Consider the following 23,626-nt stretch of genomic DNA (forward strand, 5'->3'; position numbering starts at 1 on the left):
TGACAATATCAATAGAAAGGGATTGTTAATACATTCAGTGCAAAGTAATGAAGTGGATGCTTTCCAAAATGCCAATGGAGGGATCATTCTGGTCACTTGGTCTATGCAAGTTCATCTTTTATTTGAACATGACTGATGAATTCCATAAATTGTTATGTTGGGCAAGCTTATGCCTTCTGTCGCTTGAAACTACGTTAATGTAGCGGAGTGCCAAATCAATTGAGAAAGAAGAAAGGTCAATTTTACCCATGTGCCCATGAGCTAACCCTGAACTGGCTTATTATGTTGCAATGGACATACATGTAGAACGTAGTGCATTGTGTTTAAACATGGGAAGAGATGATGATGCTCTTTCCACAAGGTTTCACTTTCTGTGTCACGAATGATACATCAACAGTTATACTGTCAAGGTTTGATTTATCCTTGCAGGAGAGTAGACATTGAAACAGATTTGGTCATATTCAAAACACCAGCATAAAGACATTCTTTTAAATCTTAAATCTACCAATGTAATTAGGATTTTCAAAAGTTTTAAATTCCAACCATTCCTAGGCTTTGAAAATTGGATTATACACATTGTAGGTAAGTTTCAATGTCAAACCTGTGGATATTTTGTCAAATGCCTGGAATCTTGCTTAACCCTTCAGCAACTCTAGATTCTGTACATAACGGCCCATGATTCCCTGGAAGGTACAGCAATATATTGCTCTCATTTTGACAACTTTCTAAATGATGTGCAACATTGTAAAATAGCTTATTACGTGATTATAATTTTTTTGTCTATAAGTTGTGTTTATGAAAGCCTATAATAAGACTGTGCCAAGGGAATGTGATGTATCACAGAAGTGATTCTGACATTTTGTGGACGTTTAACCTCTTTCAAATTATAATTATTTATATTCTCTTTTAAATAAAAAAAAAATGGTAAAGCATACAACTATTAAAAAGAAACAGTAGGGTGGTTTCAGGCCTTTTAATAGGGAGTAATATGATGGGCAATTTTAGTAATGGGTTAACAACCAAGTCCGTTTTGCAGTTTTCACAATTTTAGTCGCCTCTAATTATCAGCTTTTAAATCAGATGATGTGGTGAGGGATCACATTTTATAATTCTATTACAGTCAAACAGAGGGCAGTTATACTGTGTAGTCTAGCTTTTCAGTGATCCCTTCAGTTTGCATCTTCCGACAGCTGAACAGTTGAGAAGACAGTTCCTCTCATGCTTGTGCATGGAGAGCAGGTGTTTGCAGTAACCATGTTTGTGGAAACAGGGGACAGCGTTGACATTGATGCAGTGTTGTTTGCAAATAGGATGGCCTGCCTTCAAGGCAATGACGTAGACATAGGAAATTTGGATTGATACTGAACATCAAAATCTCATTAAAGTCTGTCAAAAGATTTGAAGTGCAGTTATGATTCTGTAAAATGTGTGTGTACTATTTTTATGTCTAAAAAATTATAATGATAGTGATGACATTAATGATGATATACTGGAGTGATAGAAATCTTTATCATTATCATTATGTTAAGATGTTAATGGTAAGAAGAAGATAAAAAGATTTGAAAAGAAGATTTGAGAATGAGTGCCATACATAATGAACGTAGACCAAGCTTCGTATATCCATATTTCTAAGTAAAGGCATCTGCAAACAGTGACATTAGATGTTGAGATTACAGTTCATATGACATCATCGTCTGATCATGAAAAGAAATATTAGAAATGGTCCAGTAGTAAATATGGATTGTTTAAAGGCTACATTAAAGTTGTAAAGTATCAATTGTACTACGATGCTGTGTGAACAATAGCAGATGACATCAGAGGAGATATAGAGATTGCCAAGGCAGGCTATTCCAAAGTGTGAAGTGTGTGGCAGCAGAGATAAGGTATTTCAAGATTTCTAAGTGTGCATTTAGGCTGAACTTTTTGGGGGTCATAATCAGGCTTTTGAAATGAGTTTCATTCAAAACATGTTGCATTCCGTCTCAGTTTGATATGAACAGCTTTTCAAAACACTGGTTCAAAATGCACAGAAGTGTGTATTTATGACCGGCAATTCTCAGTATTCATATCTAATGGGGAAGCATACATGTAAATACAAAATAACATCAAGGCATTTCTTCTGACATCATTTTTAACACCTTTCCAGTTCACATGAAATAGACGTGCTGAACAGCTTGCTTCAATTGGGGTTTATCGTTTTTGTGTTTGTGAAATCAACTGTTTTTTTAGCTAAAAAATTAGCATCTGCCGTTAACCGCGCCATGGATCAGCATTTCAAAATGCTGATTCTGTCTCATAATGTTTACGAATTGAGCATATATACGCACCTTACCACACGCTGTTCCAGAGTGTGAAGTACAGGGGGTTGCTATCTGTACCAGACATAATCACATAATTTGAAGTTAAAATAAACATTTCTTCCATGAGCTACAAAATGTATTTGAGTAATCATGATTTGATAACTATCTGTCAAAATCAATATCGAAGTTCATGACTAAACTGCTGGATGTTGTTTGCATATACAATGTATACCAGTGCAAAGATCCATGTGTGATGTTCTCATGCAGTGTTTCTTTTTTCTGTATGATTCATTTAGGGGAGTCATCAACAATATGTTGAATGGATTTCTGGAATGTAATTCCCCATATCTAAAACTCTATAGTTCTTCTGTTGTTGTTGTTCTCCTTTTTCTCCAAAATCAAGAGACCGTACAAGTAATTGTTGTTGGTTTTTTTTTTCTCAGGGTGACTGTAAAATAGTCATCAAAAAGACTGTTAACATTGAGGTACATTTGTATCTTTGGAGGAGAAATAATGATGATATCATGCGTGCAGGCTTGAGCCTCATTTTAGGCTTCTGTTTGATTCCTGAAATGAAAACAGCTTTAGAAAGCCTTTTTATCCTAGTTCACACTGAACACTAAACATGTCGAGTTACGCCCCATTCTTCCAGGGGGCTCCAATCTACCACCTTGCCAAGTGTTCAAAGTTCATTGCATGTGTTTTAGTTGTTATCCATAATACACCACTAGGTAGAGTTGAATCAACTTTGAAAAGCTAAGTGTTCTTAGGAACTCTACATATGAATATGTACAGTGAATTTCAAAAGTTTTTAGACAGACACCATTTGAAGAATTGCAGACTGGTACCATTACTTTTCAAGTCAACAAGTGGAGCATCTAGCCACAATATGGCACTTGTCAATGCAAATCGTTATGCAAAAGTGGGCATTGCGATGAACTTGCAGTGAATTTGTACGGGTAGACAGACATGGGTAATTCCATGAAGTTGGGGCAGTGTCCACGTAGCATCGTCATGTTTGAAAAATACATTTCAGCATAACTCAATATTAATTATGCTATACATTTATTGTTTGTAGGCTTTACATTTGCATTGAGGCCACACATTTTCCTGGAAATTTTGTGCCATTCAGACTCAATTTTGATGAAGTTATTAAACAATATGTAACGGTGTCCTGTAGCATCGTGACGTGTCCATGTAGCATCGTGAAATTTGAACATTTGGTCCTAAGAGACAAATTATGGCAATTAGCTTGACCAAAATTTGATGCAATATGCATATTTACTAGATTAGTCAGATAGCTAGATATCTCAAATTTCCTGTACACAGTTTTAATTTTAAAAGAAAATTACAAAATGTATCACAATGCTACGCGGTGTCCTTTTTTGTTACATTTGGTGGACACCGTGTAGCATAGTGACACATTGTGTAATTTTCTTGTAAAAGTAAAACTGTGGAAAATATAGTTAAGATATTTAGCTATCAGACTAATCTAGTAATTATGCATATTATATCAAATTTTGGTCAAGCTAATTGCATTAATTTGTCTTTTAGGGCCAGATTTTAACTATCACGATGCTACATGGACACGTCACGATGCTACAGGACACCGTTACATTTTTTTAAAATAACTTCATAAAAATTGAGTCTGAATGGCACAAAATTTCCAGGAAAATGTATGGTCTAAATACAAATGTAAAGCCTATAAAGAATATATGCATAGCATAATTAGTATTGAGTTACTTGACTTGTGAAGGCAAGTCAACTTGCAAAGCTGGATGCTCCAAGTAGCTCAAGATGAATTTCTTGAGTGTGTGAAGAAAGAGACTTGAAGGAAGGCAGGACTGGTGTCTTCACCATCTGAGTTGTAAAGTGTTAATAGTTATTGCACTTCTTTCAGCTATCTGGAGTATTTTAATGTAAAGACAAATTAAAGAAAATTTATTAAGCTACACATTTGACCCCTTGATTGTCACTTAGCTGAATTTGCCATGGATTTTCTTCTGTATTGTTGTTGTTTTGTTAATTGATCAGCATTCAGTAAGCCATCCAAACTTTACCTAGTTGTAGATTAGCAAGCCCCCTCATGTGTTGCAATAGTGTCATTCACACGGGCAAAATAACGGGATGTCGACCAGGATCCAGATGCTGAAATTGTTTTGTTTTGTGTGGGGTTTTTTTTTTTTGCGGCTGTTTAGATGGACGGAAATTTGCCACTAAATGCCAATTGCAATTTCATGTATAGAGCATTCAAACGATATCAAGAAGGAACCAGGGATTTAGACTATGAGGAGATGCATTAAAAATAATTTATAAATGGACATGAAGACACTACACAACCATGCATTGATTTGAGACAATGAAGTACTTACCACAGATTTACCACAGATTTACCAGTTATTGGCTTTCATTTGTTTCCTTTTCTCCACAGTCCAAAGACAAGATGATGAGAGGATCAAGACGAGGTTGTGTTCGTCTCAGGGTGAGTTCATTCTTTTTTCCCTATTAATATTTTGTTTTAAATGCTGATGTAGAGCAATAGTTGAACAAACTTTTGCAGTTCAGTAGACAGGTCAGCAGGTTGTCTTATGTTCCATTTACTTTTTATTTCCCTCTTGAATGCTAGATTTGATTACCGAGACCAGCTGATGCCGAATAAACAAATAAGTAAAAGAATAAATAATGAATGAAAGTAAAAAGATTTCCTCTTAGAGTTGATTGTGATGATGAAAAAAAAACACACCCTGAAACCAAATGAATGCAGTTAAATCAACAGGCAAGTTTAAATAGAAGCATAATCATACAAAGAGAAACAAGATTATGAAATGTTATTTATTTTTTGCTCATTAATCGTGTATCCTACAATGTATCCATGGTTTGGTTCTCATTCATGTGACCATAATGGCTGTGAAGCATTTCATACATCTTATTTTGTTATCCATGGATGCAAAAATTGTCAGAGAAGCCTACAGTATAGTAATTTAAGAACTAAAATAGTTCAAAGAAGTGAGCAGGAACATTTTTTACCCATTCCACCAACTTTTATGATTTTTATGGTCATGATGTGTGTGCAATGCAAAAGAGGTATTTCACGTCAAGTCTCTGTTGGGAGACTGCACTGGAATTATAGACATTGTAATCTGCATGTGTAAATGCGACGGATACACATGGCAAACATATTATTTTGTATAGGATGCCTACATGCACATACAGTCAGACAATGGCATTTGATGTACGTACAAAAAAAAAGGCCATTTGCTCAGCTGTATACTGAAAATTGAGGATGTTTGACATAGATTATACGTGCTATGGTCAGTAGAGGGCGGCATAGTGCTTTCTTGTAAACAGTGTGTCTATGGAGCTGCCTCCCCCATAGTATTGTATGTCGGTACATGGTATGCTATCTGATTGGATGTACACAATCACACATCTGCCCTCCCTTGACACTTTAATAGATAGACAATGCCACAATGAATGTCATTTCAATTGATGAGGAACCTGATGAGTACACAGGTTCCTAATAATCCGTGAAGGAACATCAGGGTTTGGTCTCAAAATAAGTTAATTTGATATATTTGCCATTCAAGCTGCTGAAGAACATAGAAATTATAAACCATGTTATTAGTACTTCAAATCCTAATTTCAAGAAAATTCTTTGTTTTGTTACAGATGAGGTATCACTGGAAAGGTTTTGTTTTACTCTATCTGATCATGGACTTTAACATGATTTAAAATGGTACCTAGCCCCTCCCCCTTTTGTGGCAATCAAACTCCTTATATCCACACACAACAACTACAATAAAACAGATAGACATTTTGGATAAGATCACTTAGAAGTTCTGGCAGCATCAACCTCTACTGAATTGTGAAGAAAACAGTAAATTTCTGGCTATTTTGTTTGCATAGGGTTTAATCATAGAAAAAAAAAAACGATAGTGTAATTCTTCTCTTTTTTTTGATTGATTTATACTCACAGAATAGGTGATAACAGGAATAAAGAATGATTTTTTTTTGTGTAAAATACATCTAGGCCAAGCACAGAAACAGTATTTTCACACACCTGCACACTATGATACACACACACACATACACACACACAAAGCCGTGATACAGCCATTGATTAGTCAGCTTCATATTATCGTGTTTGAGGCCTTCAACCTATCAAATACACAAATGGATTTTGTTAATTTCATATATATAACTATATATATATATTTTTTTTTTTTTGGGGGGGGGGGGATGCATAAATGGATTTTTATTTCATTGATTTCATATTCATATATAATTTTTTTTTTTCTGTCTCGGGCAATTACATGTAGAATAACGGAGGGAGGTTGATATTTTACAACCTGTAGAAGAATAGAGTTAGTAGTTTTTGGTCTATAAACTTATTTTTAGGCTCTCATAATCATTCATTTTGTTGACCCTGTAACTTTTCTCTTAGCTGCCAAGAGCTGGCCTTACCGAGTAAAGTAAAGAGAAAGAGAGAGAAAAAAAAAAGTAAGAGAGGGGGTTGGGAGGGTGGAGATAAGGGGTGAGTTACTGTACATTTTAGGTAGAGAAGTTTACTGCAGCAATATTCTGATTTGAGTTGATTTTGTATTCAATCTGTTGACGGTGTATTTGTGCTTTCACACTGGGGGAAATCGGATTGGGGGATTTGCACAAAGCCTGTATTGGGCCTGTAATGTTACATGTGCATTGTGGCGTGGTGTGATGGGAGTCTGTATTGGCAGCGCTGTTTGTAAAAGGTCGTCATACATGAAGGCTCCAACAAAAAGCTTTGAAGCTATAGCAGCCAGCAGCAGACCTCATCAATGCACAGAGCTGACATGTGCTTTCTATCCTGTTTAATACCGCAGTGACCCATTTATTGCTGGATGTCAGCCCCTTTAATAGCTCGGGGCATCTTGTTTCCGTTGGGAGAGATTCCTTTCCACATCCGTTGGGAAAAGGATATTCTGAAAAATGTTTTTCTGCTGGTGAAAAGTTGCAAGACAATGTGTTCTATTCTCCTGCACTCTTTGTGATACTATGGATAGCCACGTGTGCATGCTTTAATATTGAAGACCTCATCAAGTCTTTGTCAGTCAGTCAGACCAGCACAGCTGCCGTCCGTCATCTTTGTCTGCTGTTTTGCTTGATTTCTACAATGTGATGTTGGGTTGGTCTGTAGGGACAGTAAAGAGGGAAATGGCCGAATGGCCATCCTCAAGGATTCTTGCTCTGGCTCTTCGCTCTGATGATGTGTGGATTTTCGCGAGGTCAACTTCTGTGTTCCAGAGGAGTTACTCTTCACAGCCTGTGCAGTGGAGTTTAAAATGACTTCTTTTGCCTTATTAGAGGCTTGATGGAACTTTCAAAGTGTATCATCTTCAGTGTGAACAGGGTGCTTTGTTTTTAAATGTGTAACCCTTTGACAGATGCACTGTTCTAGATTGGAAAACTCATCTTCATTGTTGGGGTTTATCACCTATTATCAGAACCAGAGCATCGCACAGCCCGCTTGTCAGCACATTGTTCCGTGATCTATGGTTTTTACTTTAGAAAAACAACCAATCAAGAAAAATTATTCAAAGTTTTAGAAATTTACCGCATGGTGTCTGTGAATGCGTGCAGAGGAAAGTGCCTACCAGTATCCTGGAGCAGCGACGTGTGCTTGATTTGAGAGCCAGTGTTTTGTCTATGCTGCTGTGTGCTTCCTTAGTGATATTACACCCAGCAGGAGTGTAGGGTGCCCTCCTTTCCACGGCAAATTAACGCAATCTTTATGGTGCAGTATTTAGCAAATGGCTTTCCTGCGTAATATGATCTGTCAGGATGGATGTTTATTGGGTGCCAGGTGTGACTGTGAGTATCACCATCGTGCAAATAAGCTTCCTGAGCTTTCAATGACTCCACCGATTACTAAAAAATTAAAATATTTTCTTTAATACTCTGACTGCATTTTTGATATGGTGCAATATAGGTACTTTGTATGTGTGGTGGAAATCAATGCTGTTAAATTTGATTCATCTGCATGTTATACATGTACCTAATTCAAGTGTCCTTGCCTGACAGACATTGTGTAGCAATCAAGAGTAATGTTGGACAGCTGAAACTGAATAAAGAAATTTTAGGAAATCTAGGAAAAGAATGTGAAAGAAACCGACAAAAACTGGCCTGCTAACAGGTGGTTTATCAACTAAAAGCTAGAAAAGAGGTTGCTATAATTTTTTTTTTTTTTTTCTGCTTTAATTCCATGAACACCTTTGTAGCCTTTCTGGCATAGCACACGTGAGGAACAAATAAAAGCTCACTAGAATAACAGGAAGGACAAAGAGAAAATGAATGATTTGAAGTATATTAGCCATTATTGCAACATACACATGTATCAAATGATCTACTGGTCAGTGATTGGTCATAATGTAGTCATGTGACTAATGCAGTGAGTATCTAAAATTGTTATTTCAAGCAGTGAGGTCGCATCAGGTTATGGTAATTCCAAGAATTTGACAAGCTCCCGACAGGGCTGAAATGAAATAATGCACATTGTAAGACCATTATAGAAATACATATTGCCTTGTCAATCATTATGATATTAGAAACATTTGACAGTCCTTTTTAAATTGGATGTTTCAACCCTCAAGACAATCCCCCCAGTGGTGCACACTTCAGGGAAAATCTAATCTCTCGGGGAAAATAGAATCTAGCAGGGTTGTCAAACGTTAATTACACAGTAAAAGGCAATATCTGTTTCATATTGTCTGTCACTACCTGGGCAAAATATCTTCAGTTTGTAAAGGGGAGTACAACAAAGTGAGAAGTGTTACATAAATTGCAGAAAAAAGCATTACTGTACGTATGTACTGGTAGTCATTACCTTCCTCATTCTGCTCCTCTTTTTCATAAATTTAATACTTTGAATATATTTGATTTGTATACTTATAATACTGCTGTTTTGGGATTTTATCATTTCAAAGATATGTTACCTCGTAATATTTCATGTATGTTTTGCACTAATAATGAAATTCATAAATACAATACACGAAATTGCAATAGATTTCATATGTGGGTAGTAAAAACAAATCTGGTTTCAAACTCTGTACGTCACCAATTTCCATTAATCTGGTATTTGATTCCTAGAGATATTTGTTCACGCAATAGCCTGTCATTATTTAAGAAATTTTTGAAAATACACCTTCTAGCAAATCACACATAGTGAATCTATCATATCGTTTGTCTTATAATTTTGTTTTGTTTTGTTATGTTATGTTTTGTTGTATTTGTTGGTTTTCTGTCCATGTCTACACTTTGTACCTTAAAACTCAATTATTTTGTGTGTACTCGTACATAAGGGAACTTACTTTACAAGGCCTTTTTGGCTTTATTCAAGTTCTCTTTTCATTTTCACAGACCCATATATGTAAATGATTGGTGTTCTGTATTGTAAAATGCAATACTGTTGTATTGTTTTATGAGAAAATTAGATGAATAAACGAATTGAATTGAATTGTACAGCAGTCACCAGAGATACTGCAGCATAAACTTTTGTCATCATTGTGACAAATGTGGAAAGGATTGTTTTCCAAGTACAGAATCCCCTGATTTTGCAAGTTGTATTTCAAAATGGAACGAAAGTGGAATTAAGACAGTTTTACATATGTACTGTACAAATGTAACATAAACTATACCGGTAACTATAATGGAAGTAATACAGATGTCCCATTCATTAGCATAACCAGTTTCAAGTGCCTACTGAATATCTCGTCAGATATAAATTTAAAAACTTCAAATCAATTTCAGCAATAACTTTTTTCTATATTTGTGCAGGTTACTTCTGTGTTTGATCCAATCTTTAACAATTGTGCCATGCAGTTGAATATCTCATTGACATTGTTTTTGCTTGTTGACCTTTAAGCCCGTGACGCTGAATGAAGGCAGTTTTATTCATAATCATCTACCTGTAAAAGTAAGCATGCTTGTCCAAACAGTAGGTACAGTGTAGACCTTGGTAAATCCCTGATCCATGTCAAGGAGTTCATGTCAGCATATGGAAGGGGGATAGGAGTGTCTGAATTTCATTGGTAGGAGGCTACCAACCTGTGTTGTAATGATCCCCATAAGGGCTTTTTACACTTGTGTTTCTTAACCCCGGACTTTCTCTGACCCAGGACTATCGTTAGTCCCGTACCAATTTTTTCAGCTTTTTACACTCGCCAATTAGTCCCGTACTATCTCTTGTCCGGGGCTAAGAAGAAATCCGACCTTTTTACACTCGTATTTCTTAGCCCCGGACTTTCCAAACCACATGAATATTCATAATTACGCTGTGTACTGTACACGTACACGCACGCACCGGCAGCACTTGATTACCTCGTTTCTGATTGGTCAGTGAGGGTCGGACTTCGTCTCCGTCGCTTAGCCCAGGATTATTTTTTCGTTCTGTTTACACTCACTTGCTTGGCACCGCAATTGCGGTGCTAACCCCTGCTATTTTGCAGGGCCAGATAGTACCGTACTATCGGTGGGGCTAGCCCACTTTGGCAAAAACGAGTGTAAACAGAAAGTGGGCTAAGGATAGTCCCGTACCAACGGTGGGGCTAAGGCCCCCCCCCCCCCCTTAGCCCCACCGTTGGTCCGGGGCTAAGCAAAAATTTACAAGTGTAAAAAGCCCTATAGATTATAGATCTATATGAAGTTTACTATTGTGTGAAAAAGGCACTACAGATGTCAGAACATACAAAGGTATGGCATGAAAGGATAGTTTGTAATGAATGAACACATGGGTACATGCATACACACTGACACATCAAGTAGTGTACATGTAGGCACACTACATTCACAGAAATCCACAATGGCTCATGCAAATGAAAGATAATGCATTCAAACCAAACCAGGATAGTTATCCTACGTGTATTTTGCATTTATGACAAAAAATCTGACCTTGAGTTCTGTTTACTCTTTTTCGCTGCCTTAAAGGAGTTGTATAGTTTTAGTTTAAAGACCTGACTTTGAGCTTCTAACACTTTTTGGTGAGATAATGAGAAACCTCTTTTATATGAAATATGGCAGGGCATGTAATTCCAAGAGGAGTTCCATGTTTATTTGCAAATTGGTTTTGAAATGGCTCAGATATCCAAAAAAAAAAAAGAGCCATCCTAATGAAAGGTGGGACCCACCTTCTATCACAGTTGCTTTGTTTTACTTTGTCTTACTTTGTTTTTTAATGTCTCGGCCATTCCAAAGCCAATTTTCAACAAATAAACTTTAAATTCCACTTAGAATGGTATGCTTTGTACCATTTCATAATGGTTTCTTGCAAAAAGTTAAAAACCCAATCCTCGTATTCACCAATATTACTGTAAAACATGATATATTCGCGGCATGAAATTTTCGCGAATTGGAGCTGACAGCCTTTTTCGTGACATAAAATTTTCGCTGTGATATTTCGTAGTCATTACTGATGTAAAGATATGCCAATCTCAGAAACACCCGTCATTTCTCCTGTCCCCATGCAGGGTGCTATCATAGGAATAGATGATGAGGACGACTCTACCTTCACAGTCACCGTGGACCAGAAGACATTCCACTTCCAGGGTAAGCACTTGTAGAATCCTATATATCCCTCATACATGTAGATTACTGTATTAACACCATCTATTTTAGCAAGTGTAAGTTTTCGCTATCCTGGACTTCCCAACAATTTCGCGAGTGGTTACATTTGCGATTGTGAAGTACAGTCATGAATGGAGAAACGTATGTGTGCACGACGCATTGATGTCAAGATCAGAGTAAATAATATTAGTATGTTTTTAAATTTGAGAATAGCACCTGACTTGAGAAATTCATGAAAAATAAAACCCTAAAAAAATATATGGCATATAAAGTACTACCCCCACTTTGTATGCTGTACTGAGAGTTGAACCTCGGGACTTGTTCTCATCGGATATCTAGAGATCTTTTTCCTCCTTTTTTTTTCTGTGTGAGTTTATGCCTTTTTGGAAGGTGAGCAACCACTTTTTTAAACTCTTACATCAGGGCATGTTCATAAAATTATTTGGGTATCACCAAGAATGATTGTGGCTGCCAAAGCATGAGGCATCAAAGCTGTTGAGGTGTCTTTTTTCTGCTCTGATAGTTATAGAATGCTTTTAGATTTATTGTGGTATTACTGAAAAGTTATCACAGATCGATGTCTTTTATAATGACTTGTGAGAGTTTTTATTTTTTTCTGCCAGTTGATAACATACAACCAGATGATGGCAAGCAGACATGAAACAAATGTTGACTACCTCTTTATTCTACCATCAAAATGATCTTTGTCTTGATGACTTTGGACAAAAGAATAGAAAAAAAAACCCAACAACAACAAAACCCTGGATATCTACAACAATGAAGCATTAGCATCATTACAGAATCCTGCATTGTGCTGTTTGAAACATTAAACTTGCAATATCTCTTGCCCATTCTAAGCCTTGCCCTGCAAACTGCCATGTTGGCAGGGCACACACACTGATACACCCATGTGAATTACATATCATATAGGGCTACAATGTACACTTTATCATTCAAGCCGCTGCAGAAGCACCTGCGATGGCAGTTCTAATGTTCTATTCAGACTGTATAGGTGCACAAGGGTGTTTTTCAAATCAGAATTGTTGTCCGTAGCTGCCCAACCCCTATTGAAGTTTGCCTTTCAGCTGGAATAAGAAAAAAAAAATTGAATCAAGACATCCAAGGACAATTTTCTCCCTTTTACCATCAATTCATAGATCTACCTCTGTAAAGGCTATACAGTCTGGTATTTTTTACCTTCAATAAATGAGCAGTATTCTTCAGTATGTTAGTGTATACTCTTACTTAACCCTTTGAGGATGGTGTGATTTTGCTACAACACACATTTCCCATAGACGCTTGCCCAAGTGTACTCGGGACTCGTCCTCAACGAGTTAAGTGTATTCTCACAGAATGTTGTATGAAAGACCTGTTTCTGTAACTGTCTTGATACTCTCAATCTGGAGTGTAAGGATAGAGGTTGAGTTTGAACTGCACTGTGGGATTTAACAAATATTCAGCAAATGCTGTCTTCAGGTAATTTTGCTCAATTTGTTATGTGTCATCCGTGCTTTTCTCTATTTGATTATTTATTCATCAGTTAGTTTTTCATCCTGTTTAGAGATTGGAGAAGTAAAGAATACATGTACTTTGTATAATTTGAGAATTTTCACCAACTACTCTCATTCTTTACCAGACATACAGGGGGCAAGTTGGTCTATAAATCTTGGTCTGGATTTACTTGTTCATGCTGGGCTGCATTGCATAGGCGTGTGGTTATGTGCAGAGGAACCCTTCAGAGTCAAATGTACAGCATATTATATACAGTGATTACATACACTGTACATCCACGTATACAAAAAAAGTGCAAATGTCGTGTACTATGTTTGTTTCACCGTATGGTAGGAATAGTGAAGGCATGTTATAATGATAGATATGGCCTCTGGTAATATTCTGTCATGATGATATGCTGTATTTCTGTTTAAGCTCTGAAAGGTATTGCATTCCATAAAACTATGAGCTCTCCATAATCTTATGTAGCTCTCAGGTGCAGTTTACCGACAACTGCATTTTACCGACAACTGCATTTTTATGCCTTATATTAAGTGAGTCTAATTTTCTGCAAATCGGGACCTCAACAATTTCATGAGTGGTTAATGAGTGGTTGTGATCGTGGTACAGTATATGAAGGGGGACATGTTTGCATGTTGCATTCATATCGAAGTCAGACTTTAAAAATTTTGCCTGTAGTTACATTTGCAAATAGCAACTGGTTTTAATACAAAATTTGCGAGAATAGAAACCTTGCAAAATAAATGGCGTATCCAGTAATTGATGAAACTTGTCAGATAATTTGAATGCTATATGGAATGACTTCAATTCTTTTGTCTTTGCTCCCTGTAGCCCAGAGTGCGGAGGAGAGAGAGCAGTGGGTGACTGCCCTGGAAGAAACGGTCCTACGACACAAGCAAGCACCAAAGGTATCAATTAGTCTCAGTTCAAGTCAGTCTCCCTTTTTAGTGGTCTCCTGGTCTGCCAAGTCAAACAGTCCTTCAGCTCTGTAACCCCTGTTTGTATGATATTAAAAAAGGATGAGAAGTATTTGAAGATAAAATTGCCTCAAAGACGGTTTTAAAGGTAAAGAAAGGTAGAGATGCAAAGGCAGTATTCATTTAAATGGAATGGCAGGGGCAGATCCAGGATTTCCGTAAAGAGGGGGCGCCTTTACAAAATGAAAGAGGGGGTGCACGCTCCCCATTTTTTTTTTTAATTTCTTTGTTTTGACAAAAAAATTTGACAAAAAATAAAGTGGGGCGCGCTCCCGGTGCGCTACCCCCTAGGACTGCCACTTAAAGGGTGTTATGGGATCAAAATTAGTGCTTATGTATTGAACTTCAGCATTGAGCTGTTACAATATCAAACAATGGGCTCTTTCTTGCGGTCACATCAAAATAACTGTCACAATAGTGTGGCAGTTCCATCATTTCCAGTCCAGTCCTCATCAATTTGGAAGGTCACAAATTGAATACTGTAAAACATGATATATTCGCGGCATGACATTTTCGCAAATTGGAGCCGACGGCCTTTTTCGTGGCATGAAATTTTCGCGAATTGCCACTGGCATTCAAGGCATATAGTGTAGGTAAGAACTTTTGCATGCATTTTAATTTCGCGAGTTTTGGCTCTCGCAAAATTCGCGAAATTAAAATGCACATGGACATTCTTCATTTTACAGTATTGAATTCGAGATCTCAAAATAAGCTGGCGTAATGGGTTATGAAGAACGTGTTTACATGATGTGTAAGAACAAAACATCCTTGATACTACGCTGTACCTCAAGTAAGGTTGAGGCAAAAACGTTTGTGGAAATGTGAGACTAGCAGTATTCCATGGAGTCTTGTACTGATGATGTCACAAGCACGAGACTCCCAACAACTCTTCCTTCCCCAAAGGATGCACCATGGTTGATAACTCAGTGACATGTAGTGGCCATCACATGATATATCATATTCTTGTAATAATCTAGGGGCTCTTGGCCTTTTTTCCCCCCAGTACTTTAACAAAAGAAAAAAAAATTGCTGTCTTCACAAGAAATATTTTTTTCTCTCTATTTCTTTTTTTTATGAAGCTAGAAATATGACCAATATTTGAAAATTGATTAGGAAATCTACAGGAATATTTTGCATTTAAATCACGCTGTGGAGGGAACTATAAACTGCAAATAATTAAACTTTGCAAGATTCTCTCTTTTTCATTCTTACTCTACCTCCCTCTCATGATATTTGAATGATACACACATACACCCACACCCACACACACACACACACACACACATTACTAGCTGAGAACCAGAAAGCCGTTATTACAATGGGGGGGGGGGGGGTAGTTATTGGTGTTATATTGTAGAGCTCGATCTCCTCTACTCTGTGGTGTCAATTTTAAATTATTTTTGTTTTCAGTAAAATGTTGAAAATCAAAACCACAAGGGCACTATTTTACTCAATATTCAGAACAATGCTTATAAATCTACCCACTTTTAATGAGATAAACTTTTTATCTCATGAAAACCCTTTTGTTTTTATTTAATTTATGCTCAAATCTTATAATGCCATAGCGCCCTTCTAGTGCTCAGCCGGGCGATATTTACATAAAAGAGAGAGAGAGAGAGATGAAGGGGAGGAAAGAGAATCACAGAGGCAGTTATTACCAGAGGTCGTAAAAAGAGGACACTGATTTTATCATGTCTAGGGGATCATAAATTAGCAGTCTCTCAGCAAGATACCTCATTATACTGTGATAGTGCTCGCATCTAGATGTGGATATGAATTATTGTCACCGTAGCCCCCTGGTATTGATATAATGCTGATAGTAATGATAATGTTTTTGATGATGATGAATACTATCATGATTTTGATTTGATTATTACTAATAGTATGATCATAGTTGCTATTGTTATTATTATCATCATTGTTTTGTTATTCCGAGTAGATTTCTAGAGAAATGTAATCCTGTATAAACTGCCATGTTCTCTTGATATATATTCATAAGACAGTATGCTCACAAGTGTTATGGGAAGGGTAGCTGTACTGAATATTTACTGACCAGCCACCTACAGGGTGTAGTCACTGATAATGCCAAACTTTATGGGTAGGTGATAGATACAACAACCCCAGTTTTCCTCATGTGACCGTTTATTAACTGTGCCTTGTGGGTAATTTAGTTGATTGCGTTGGCATCTACCTGTGCTCTTGTTTATTTTCTGAGTAATTAAGTTGCAAGTTGAATCATACGTTTTGTCATTTGTTGTCTCTATCAGAGGATAGATGCCCTTTTTGGTTCTTTTGGTCTTCCGAGATAAAAGATCAAACATAGTTCCCATATATGCCTGCATGACTGTCAAATTTTCCTCTATAATGCATAAATATGAATTAAAAATGTGTAAAATATTGCAGTAATAACACAATTGCAGCACTGGGTAATGACACAAAATGCGAAATAAATGTATAACCAGTACCCAAAAAGGTACACCTTAAGTATTGCCATCTTGAACTTGGTTGCTACTTGATGCTTTATAATCGATTACATCTATTACAATATTTTGTTCCATAGCAGTGCCACAGCAGTATCGAACATCCATGGCATAAGAGTAAATTGCACGCTGCTCGCTAGCTACATATATGTGATTCAATACCACTAATAGGGCACATTTTGATCATTGTGTCCTCATAACAACTTGGCCCATGGAATGTGATAAGTATTGGTGTGAACGTTGTGCTGTCACTGTGGCCTACATGTCCATTTGGACAACCAATAATGCCAGAGTCAACATTTAAACTTCAATTTCTTCATCCAGTTATTTTCTGATCTCTCATGGGCAAAAGAAAAAAAAAACAGTGACAGCACTTTACTTAACATTTAGGCCCCCCCCCAAAAAAAAAAAAACAAAAGAAAAAGAAAAAAAAAAGACTGCTTTTCAATAGTTATGTTGTCAGGATTAACATTATTTTTTTCCAGACTATTTAATAGTTTTTCTTTAGAGCACAATTTTGGTTGAAAGCATATGGTTTCATCCTTTTATACTGCGTTGCCATGTCAAACACATACAATGCAGTAAATTATATCTAAACTATTTCAACCTTCTCTTGCAATGCTTTCAAAAATCTTCTTTGACATCAAACTCTGCATACAGAAACCCAAGCCTGTGTGGCCATTTTGAAAAACAGGACATACATGTACGTGTATACACAGAGTACAATGAGATGTTTTAGGTATGAATCCATGTCAGGTGACTTGAGAGTCAAGTTTGGAGGCCTTGAGTCGGCCCCTCCTTCTTTTATGTTATCAACATACCCATGTGTTCTGATAGTGTGAGGATCTCAGTGCAGTAGTGTGTAAAGAGTGTATTCATACACTCTTCAGGTGTTTACACTACAGGATCAAAGCAAATCAACCTTAACCACTGTAGACTTCTGGACCATTCACTGAGCTAGTCTGCAGTTCAGACAAATGTATAATTTGATATTTTGTATGAAAAGTATTTATTCGAAGCGAAAAAAAGCCCTTCCTTGAGCAGACTGAATACAATCAGCCTTTCAAATCTTTATTATTTTTGTAACAGAAACGTCCTTGTTATCTGCGCTTTTACATAAGAAATGGGTAAAGAAAATGTTAAGAAACTGCAAAGGGGACCTGGGCCAGAACTAGACATCAAAGGTGACTCTTTATAGCGCTTTGTAATCATGCTGATCGGGCTGCCTTGTCAACATTCTTACAGTAGCAGTCTGAGAGAAATAGAAAGAGAGAGAAAAAAAAGAAGAACCAAACACACGCACAAACACACTTCCAGTGTACATAGACTGATCATTTCTAGCTTTTTGTGACAGAAATATACACCTTACCAATCCATGCTGACAATTAGAAACCTCAGAAATTTGTTGTGATCGCCATGCAGGTAAGCAGTGAATCCGCCTTCAGTAGTCTTTCAATACTGAACTCTTTTTGTCTGTTGTAGTCTTGTTTTCTCAGTTACTTTTTACCGATGTGTGCCTATCATATGGAGGAGACAACATATCAAAGTGCAGGGCCTTGTAGAATTGTAGTGCTTACTGTATTATACATACAGCCTGTAGTTAGGCCTGAAGTACTTCAGTCAATGCGCCAGACTGCATTTTTCCCCTGTGTAGGAAGAGTTACTTTTGTATAAAGGGTGGTTTAACAGTCATTTATGGTTTTAGGTAAGGAAATACAGTGGGCAGTTTTGGGGTAAATGAAGGTTTTTCAAGTGGAAAAATCCCATTGCCCCTTTTAGAAGATGCTTAGGCATTTGAGAAATAATTGAACTGCTTTTGACTCTTGAATTTTATGTCTTTCTCAAGTTTTCATATTATACTGTATAGCCAAAAATGTTTGTGTGCGTGAAACATTTGCGAATTTCTTGAGGAGCTAAGATTCACTTAATACTGGAAGGTAAAATGAACAGAAAAGTGTTTGTCTACACAGTGCATGAAATGGCAGTGGCAATTTGCAAAAGTTTCATGCCACAAATGTGTCTGGGTTGGCAGCACATGCTTCTTTACTTCTTAATATTCGTATACAGTACACAATCCTGGGGGATAAAGCTGTTCCTAAAGTTACAAACGACTTAAGAACGACTGGAACACGTTCTGATGTGCTATACTAATCAGAATTTCAATCATTCAGCACAAGAACTGATCACCGGTTGTTCTTACAGTTGTTCTTAGCTTAAGAACAGCGTTATGAAACACCTCCCTCCTGATACATCAAAATATTAGTACAAGTGTTTTGAATGGCTGTACTAGAGCTGCTGTAAACTTTCAAATCTTCCACTCAATCGCAATGCATGAAAAGCAAGTAGAAATTCATCAATTGCTATTATAGAACACCCGTGGGTAGAGAAAATCCTGCGATCTCATTGATCAAGAGTTTTTTGTTGATTTTCATCGGCCGCATGTTGCCTCACTGACTACAGTTGTACATAGCCACACTATAAATGTGTTATCATGCACTTGTAGCAAGAGTTTGTGCACTAAACAAGCATTCGCATGCTCTGTAAGAGATGCCTATTGGCTAGCGAACCATGCATCCAGTAATGTTAACGTGCATCCAGTAATGTTAACTTGCATCCAGTAATTACCACATGCGTGGTTGGAAGTACTGGATGCATGGGTTCTTGTCTATGGCAAGCCAAAAAGAAATGCATCCGGTAAATTTGCCATCAGGTTACATTATAAAAAAAATGGATTTCTGAAGAAACAATTGCCCCCATTCTATAAAACAGTTGTCCCCATTCTATAAAACAGTTGTCCCCATTCTATAAAACGGTTGCCCCCATTCTATAAAACAGTTGCCCCCATTCTATAAAACAGTTGCCCCCATTCTATAAAACAGTTGCCCCCATTCTATAAAACAGTTGTCCCCATTCTATAAAACAATTGCCCCCATTCTATAAAACAGTTGCCCCCATTCTATAAAACAGTTGTCCCCATTCTATAAAACAGTTGCCCCCATTCTATAAAACAGTTGTCCCCATTCTATAAAACAGTTGTCCCCATTCTATAAAACAGATGATGCTTATTTGGAGTTTCGTATTCCAGTGAGTCAATTTGAAATCCATCTTGTCAATTCTTCCCATCACATAGAAATGTATATCACTTTGTTTCTGGCGGTCGAGTTTGTATACTGGCAGTATGCTATGTGCAAATGAAGAGATGATCTTATGCACCCACATGTGCAACATGTCGAGTGGGATGACACTTTCAGCAATGTAGAGTTACTACGAGTTTATGCAGCAGGCATTTCCAGAGCATACACAGCTGTATCTAATTGTACTAAAACTAAGCCGAACAGAATTAAATTGATTCCTTTTGTATGCATTTCAGAGCTAATAATTTGATATTACTAATTAGGACTTTTCCCAATGTGTAACAATCGCTGAGAAAATCTACAAAACTATGGTAGTTTTTTGATAGAGATAGTGCTCACTACTTTTTGTGTAAGACCAAATAAACCTACTGTACACTGGCACGGCATTGTCAACACAGTAGTATGGAAATCGAATACCGTTGCCTCCGTTTGGGTTTTTACATCTCTGATACGATAGGGAGAACTTTTATAGGACTTTGGTTAACTTAGTCATCACTATATCAAGTTGAATCATGCTCATACATTCCACAACCTGCCCTTCCCCCTCCATAAACTAAGACGAAATCGCAGAGAAATGAAAATGTCAGATTTTATGCAGTAACACATGCAACGAGCAAGACTGCAGTGACATTTGCAACGGAGAACGGCACAACGATTTCACATGGCTCGGCATGGACAGTCTCATGCTTAATCAGAGTGAGGATAGAGGGAGGGAGAGGGAGAGGGAGGGACGGAGTGAGAGGAGAGAGAGGAGAAGAAGAAACCGCCTCATTGGAGATGACTCATATGACACGATCCATTCAGATGCGTAAGAAAGGGGTATGGGCCTTCCCCTGTGTGTGTGTGAGTTGAGTGAGAGAGAGCCAGCCAGTGAGTGAGTGAGTGAGTCGAATCAGTGTGTTTCACTGTAGGAGCAAGGCCGCCACTCGCTCAATGCTCGTTTCTCACCTTCGGCGTGTATACGTGGACGGGAGAGAGTGTCTGTAGCAGCTATTTTGGGGCCGGACTGATTTGCCGGTGCATTAAAGCAAGAGACAGACGTACGGATTAATATTGGCAAGATTGTGTGGATGATATTCTCAATCTTGGTTCTACAATCATCTTTTGCCATTTGGTAAGACTGGAATGCCATATTGATTCATGATGTAGCTGCACTTTAAGCTCTTTAATACAACCTGTACTATGCACTACTGTGAACGTACATTCTTCCAGTGCAGGTATGTTGGTTTCTTGTGATGAACCACCCTCCTGTAGGTAATAGAGACATTATCAGTACTGATACCCTTTTAGGGCACTGCTTAATTACACATTAATGGTTGTATGTACTTGTCTTTATGGGTGTTTTTTTTCCCCCATTCCTCAAGACCAATCTGAGCTGCAGTGATATTATGTCACATAGATTTTGTTCTTGAGTCACCATCTTACACTTGCTGTGAGCGTAAACAGATGCATACAGGCCCGTAGCTTTAATTCCATCAGATGGTGTTTTATATTTATGTGAATTTATTTTGTGTCACATCTTATGCTGTCCTATATTTCTTTTCTTTAACGTATTCTTGACGGCAGTAGTACAGTTGAACCTCTCGTATCCGGACAAGTCGGGACCGGGGCTCATCCGGATAAGGGATTTGGCCGGATACGGGAGACTCAATGCTTTATACATGTACATATACATACACATGTACTGATGTAGCCCATTGTAGTACCACATGTTTATAGTAATGTGTATACTGCAACCTTTTCGTTGTTACATTTGGGGATGAAATGTCTGAAGGTAAGCAATTTGGAAGGAAATTTGATGTAATGTATGTTAATCATGTTGGAAGTAATATGTAATTCATGTGTGTTTGTGTAGGAGTTCTCAAGGAGTTGGGAATCCCCCTTTCCTCCCGTGATTATTTTTTAAAAAAATCACGGCGAGATTGCGTCCGTATAATAGAGAGATCCGGATAAAGGGAGGCCGGATAAGAGAGGTTCAACTGTAATCAAAAGACAAATCATGAGCTTTGTAAAGAGATGAATATTGGCAACATACTTTCAACCAATAATGTAGTAACATATTGTCTTTGGTAATAGGGTTTGCCCAGAAATAACACTGTCAAAGCTGTAATATTTTCACAAATTTTATGAATCATTGTTGGGTCGCGAATTTACCACCATGTGAAAATACCACTACCCAATATTGATTGCATTAAGTGGCATAGTGAACGGATAGACATCGGTGCACTTAAATGATAGCCTTGAAGTCAAATCCTGAAAACAACATCTCATGAAAATGTTTGTGGCCTCCACATTTGCAAAAATAAGAGCTTTTACAGATTCTGAAGTACATAATTTGATACCTGGAAAGAGATGCAATAATGTGAGCCAAAAATGGCCATTATAGTTTACAAATACTCTCCCCATACTGCATGACTGAAGATGATAAAAATATCTAATTAGATTTTCATATGATTGTGTGCTGTTTGAATTTGTGGTGCATTTCCTCTGAATTTCGGTGATTTTGATTGTTACATTGATGCCAATACTTGCAAATACATTGTAGGACTGTGAATGCTACCACGTACATATATGTACAACCTGTGTAGTTATAAATGTAATATTCACATCACAGTGTAGACATTATAATATATGAATTCATGGCATTGAAGCTATTGTAAACACTCGAGTTTACATCCTTAGCATGCTAGGCACTGTCTGTAGTTGATGCAAATCACTTTCTTGCCTTGTCGTCTTCAACAAAATATTTATCTTTCCATCACACGTTTGCGCTTCCATGTTTTTGTATTCCACCCTCCTAGCAGTCCACTTCACCAGCCTTCCACTCAACTCTTTGCATATTAAAAGTGAATCCGCTCATTAGATGCATGGGTGGTGGCCATTATGCTAACACAACCTATGGAATATACTCTCCCTTGCCATAAACATAGTATAGTGTTAGCACTGTGATGCCAAGTTTAGAGGCTGAAGAGACATTTATAGATATATTTTCAACATTTTGAACAAAAGTTGGGCACTGTATACCTCCTTAAGATTGAACCCAGAACCTTGTAAGCCTGGGTTTAAAACATAATACTATCCACTGAGCCAAATCATCATACCACTACCATGTGTTAACATCAAAGCTACAGATGTAATTGACTTATGAATGCATACAACTGTACATTATGCTGGTGATGCTCTGTCTTGAAAAAAAAGTAAGGAATTTCCACATGATTTGAACATTGTTTATGGTTGTGACATCACCAGGATATTTGATTATTTATCTTTTTAGAGTTTTCATTAAAGTATTGCAATTTGTTTTGACAATGTATTGTAGTATATGCTGTAAAATATGTCACATTCACTTCTATATAATTACAAGTCTAATTATGTACAAGTTTACTTCTTAAATTTTATATGGAATATACAGAAGATCAAAGAAAGTAAAAATACAAATGATTATAATCTCTACCATATTTGGCTGGGCTGCTGTGGTGATTGAAAAGTTAACAAAATTTTGTGCTGTGCAAATGTACCCAATATTAAACCTGATCGAGTCAAAATCGTACCTTACAAAGAAAAAAGCACCGTGATACTATCAACGTACATTGCCAGTTTACATGGCATTCACAGCTTTCAAGCAC

At 37.2% G+C, this 23,626-nt stretch overlaps 1 protein-coding gene across 1 annotated transcript in view; it reads left to right on the plus strand.

The window, feature by feature from the left end:
* The window catches only part of LOC139719408 (oxysterol-binding protein-related protein 9-like), an 86,985-nt gene that overhangs the window by 2,931 nt on the left and 60,428 nt on the right, over positions 1–23,626 (plus strand). Inside the window, exons 2-4 of the mRNA XM_071630825.1 lie at positions 4,732–4,782; positions 11,801–11,879; positions 14,241–14,317. Coding sequence (XP_071486926.1) covers positions 4,732–4,782; positions 11,801–11,879; positions 14,241–14,317 — 207 coding nt within the window. The remainder of the gene's footprint in view (positions 1–4,731; positions 4,783–11,800; positions 11,880–14,240; positions 14,318–23,626) is intronic.

The sequence above is a fragment of the Diadema antillarum genome, unplaced genomic scaffold (genome assembly GCF_040938485.1).
Source record: "Diadema antillarum isolate AM-2024a unplaced genomic scaffold, OU_Dant_1.0 scf00000110, whole genome shotgun sequence".
NCBI classification, from domain to species: Eukaryota; Metazoa; Echinodermata; class Echinoidea; order Diadematoida; family Diadematidae; genus Diadema; species Diadema antillarum.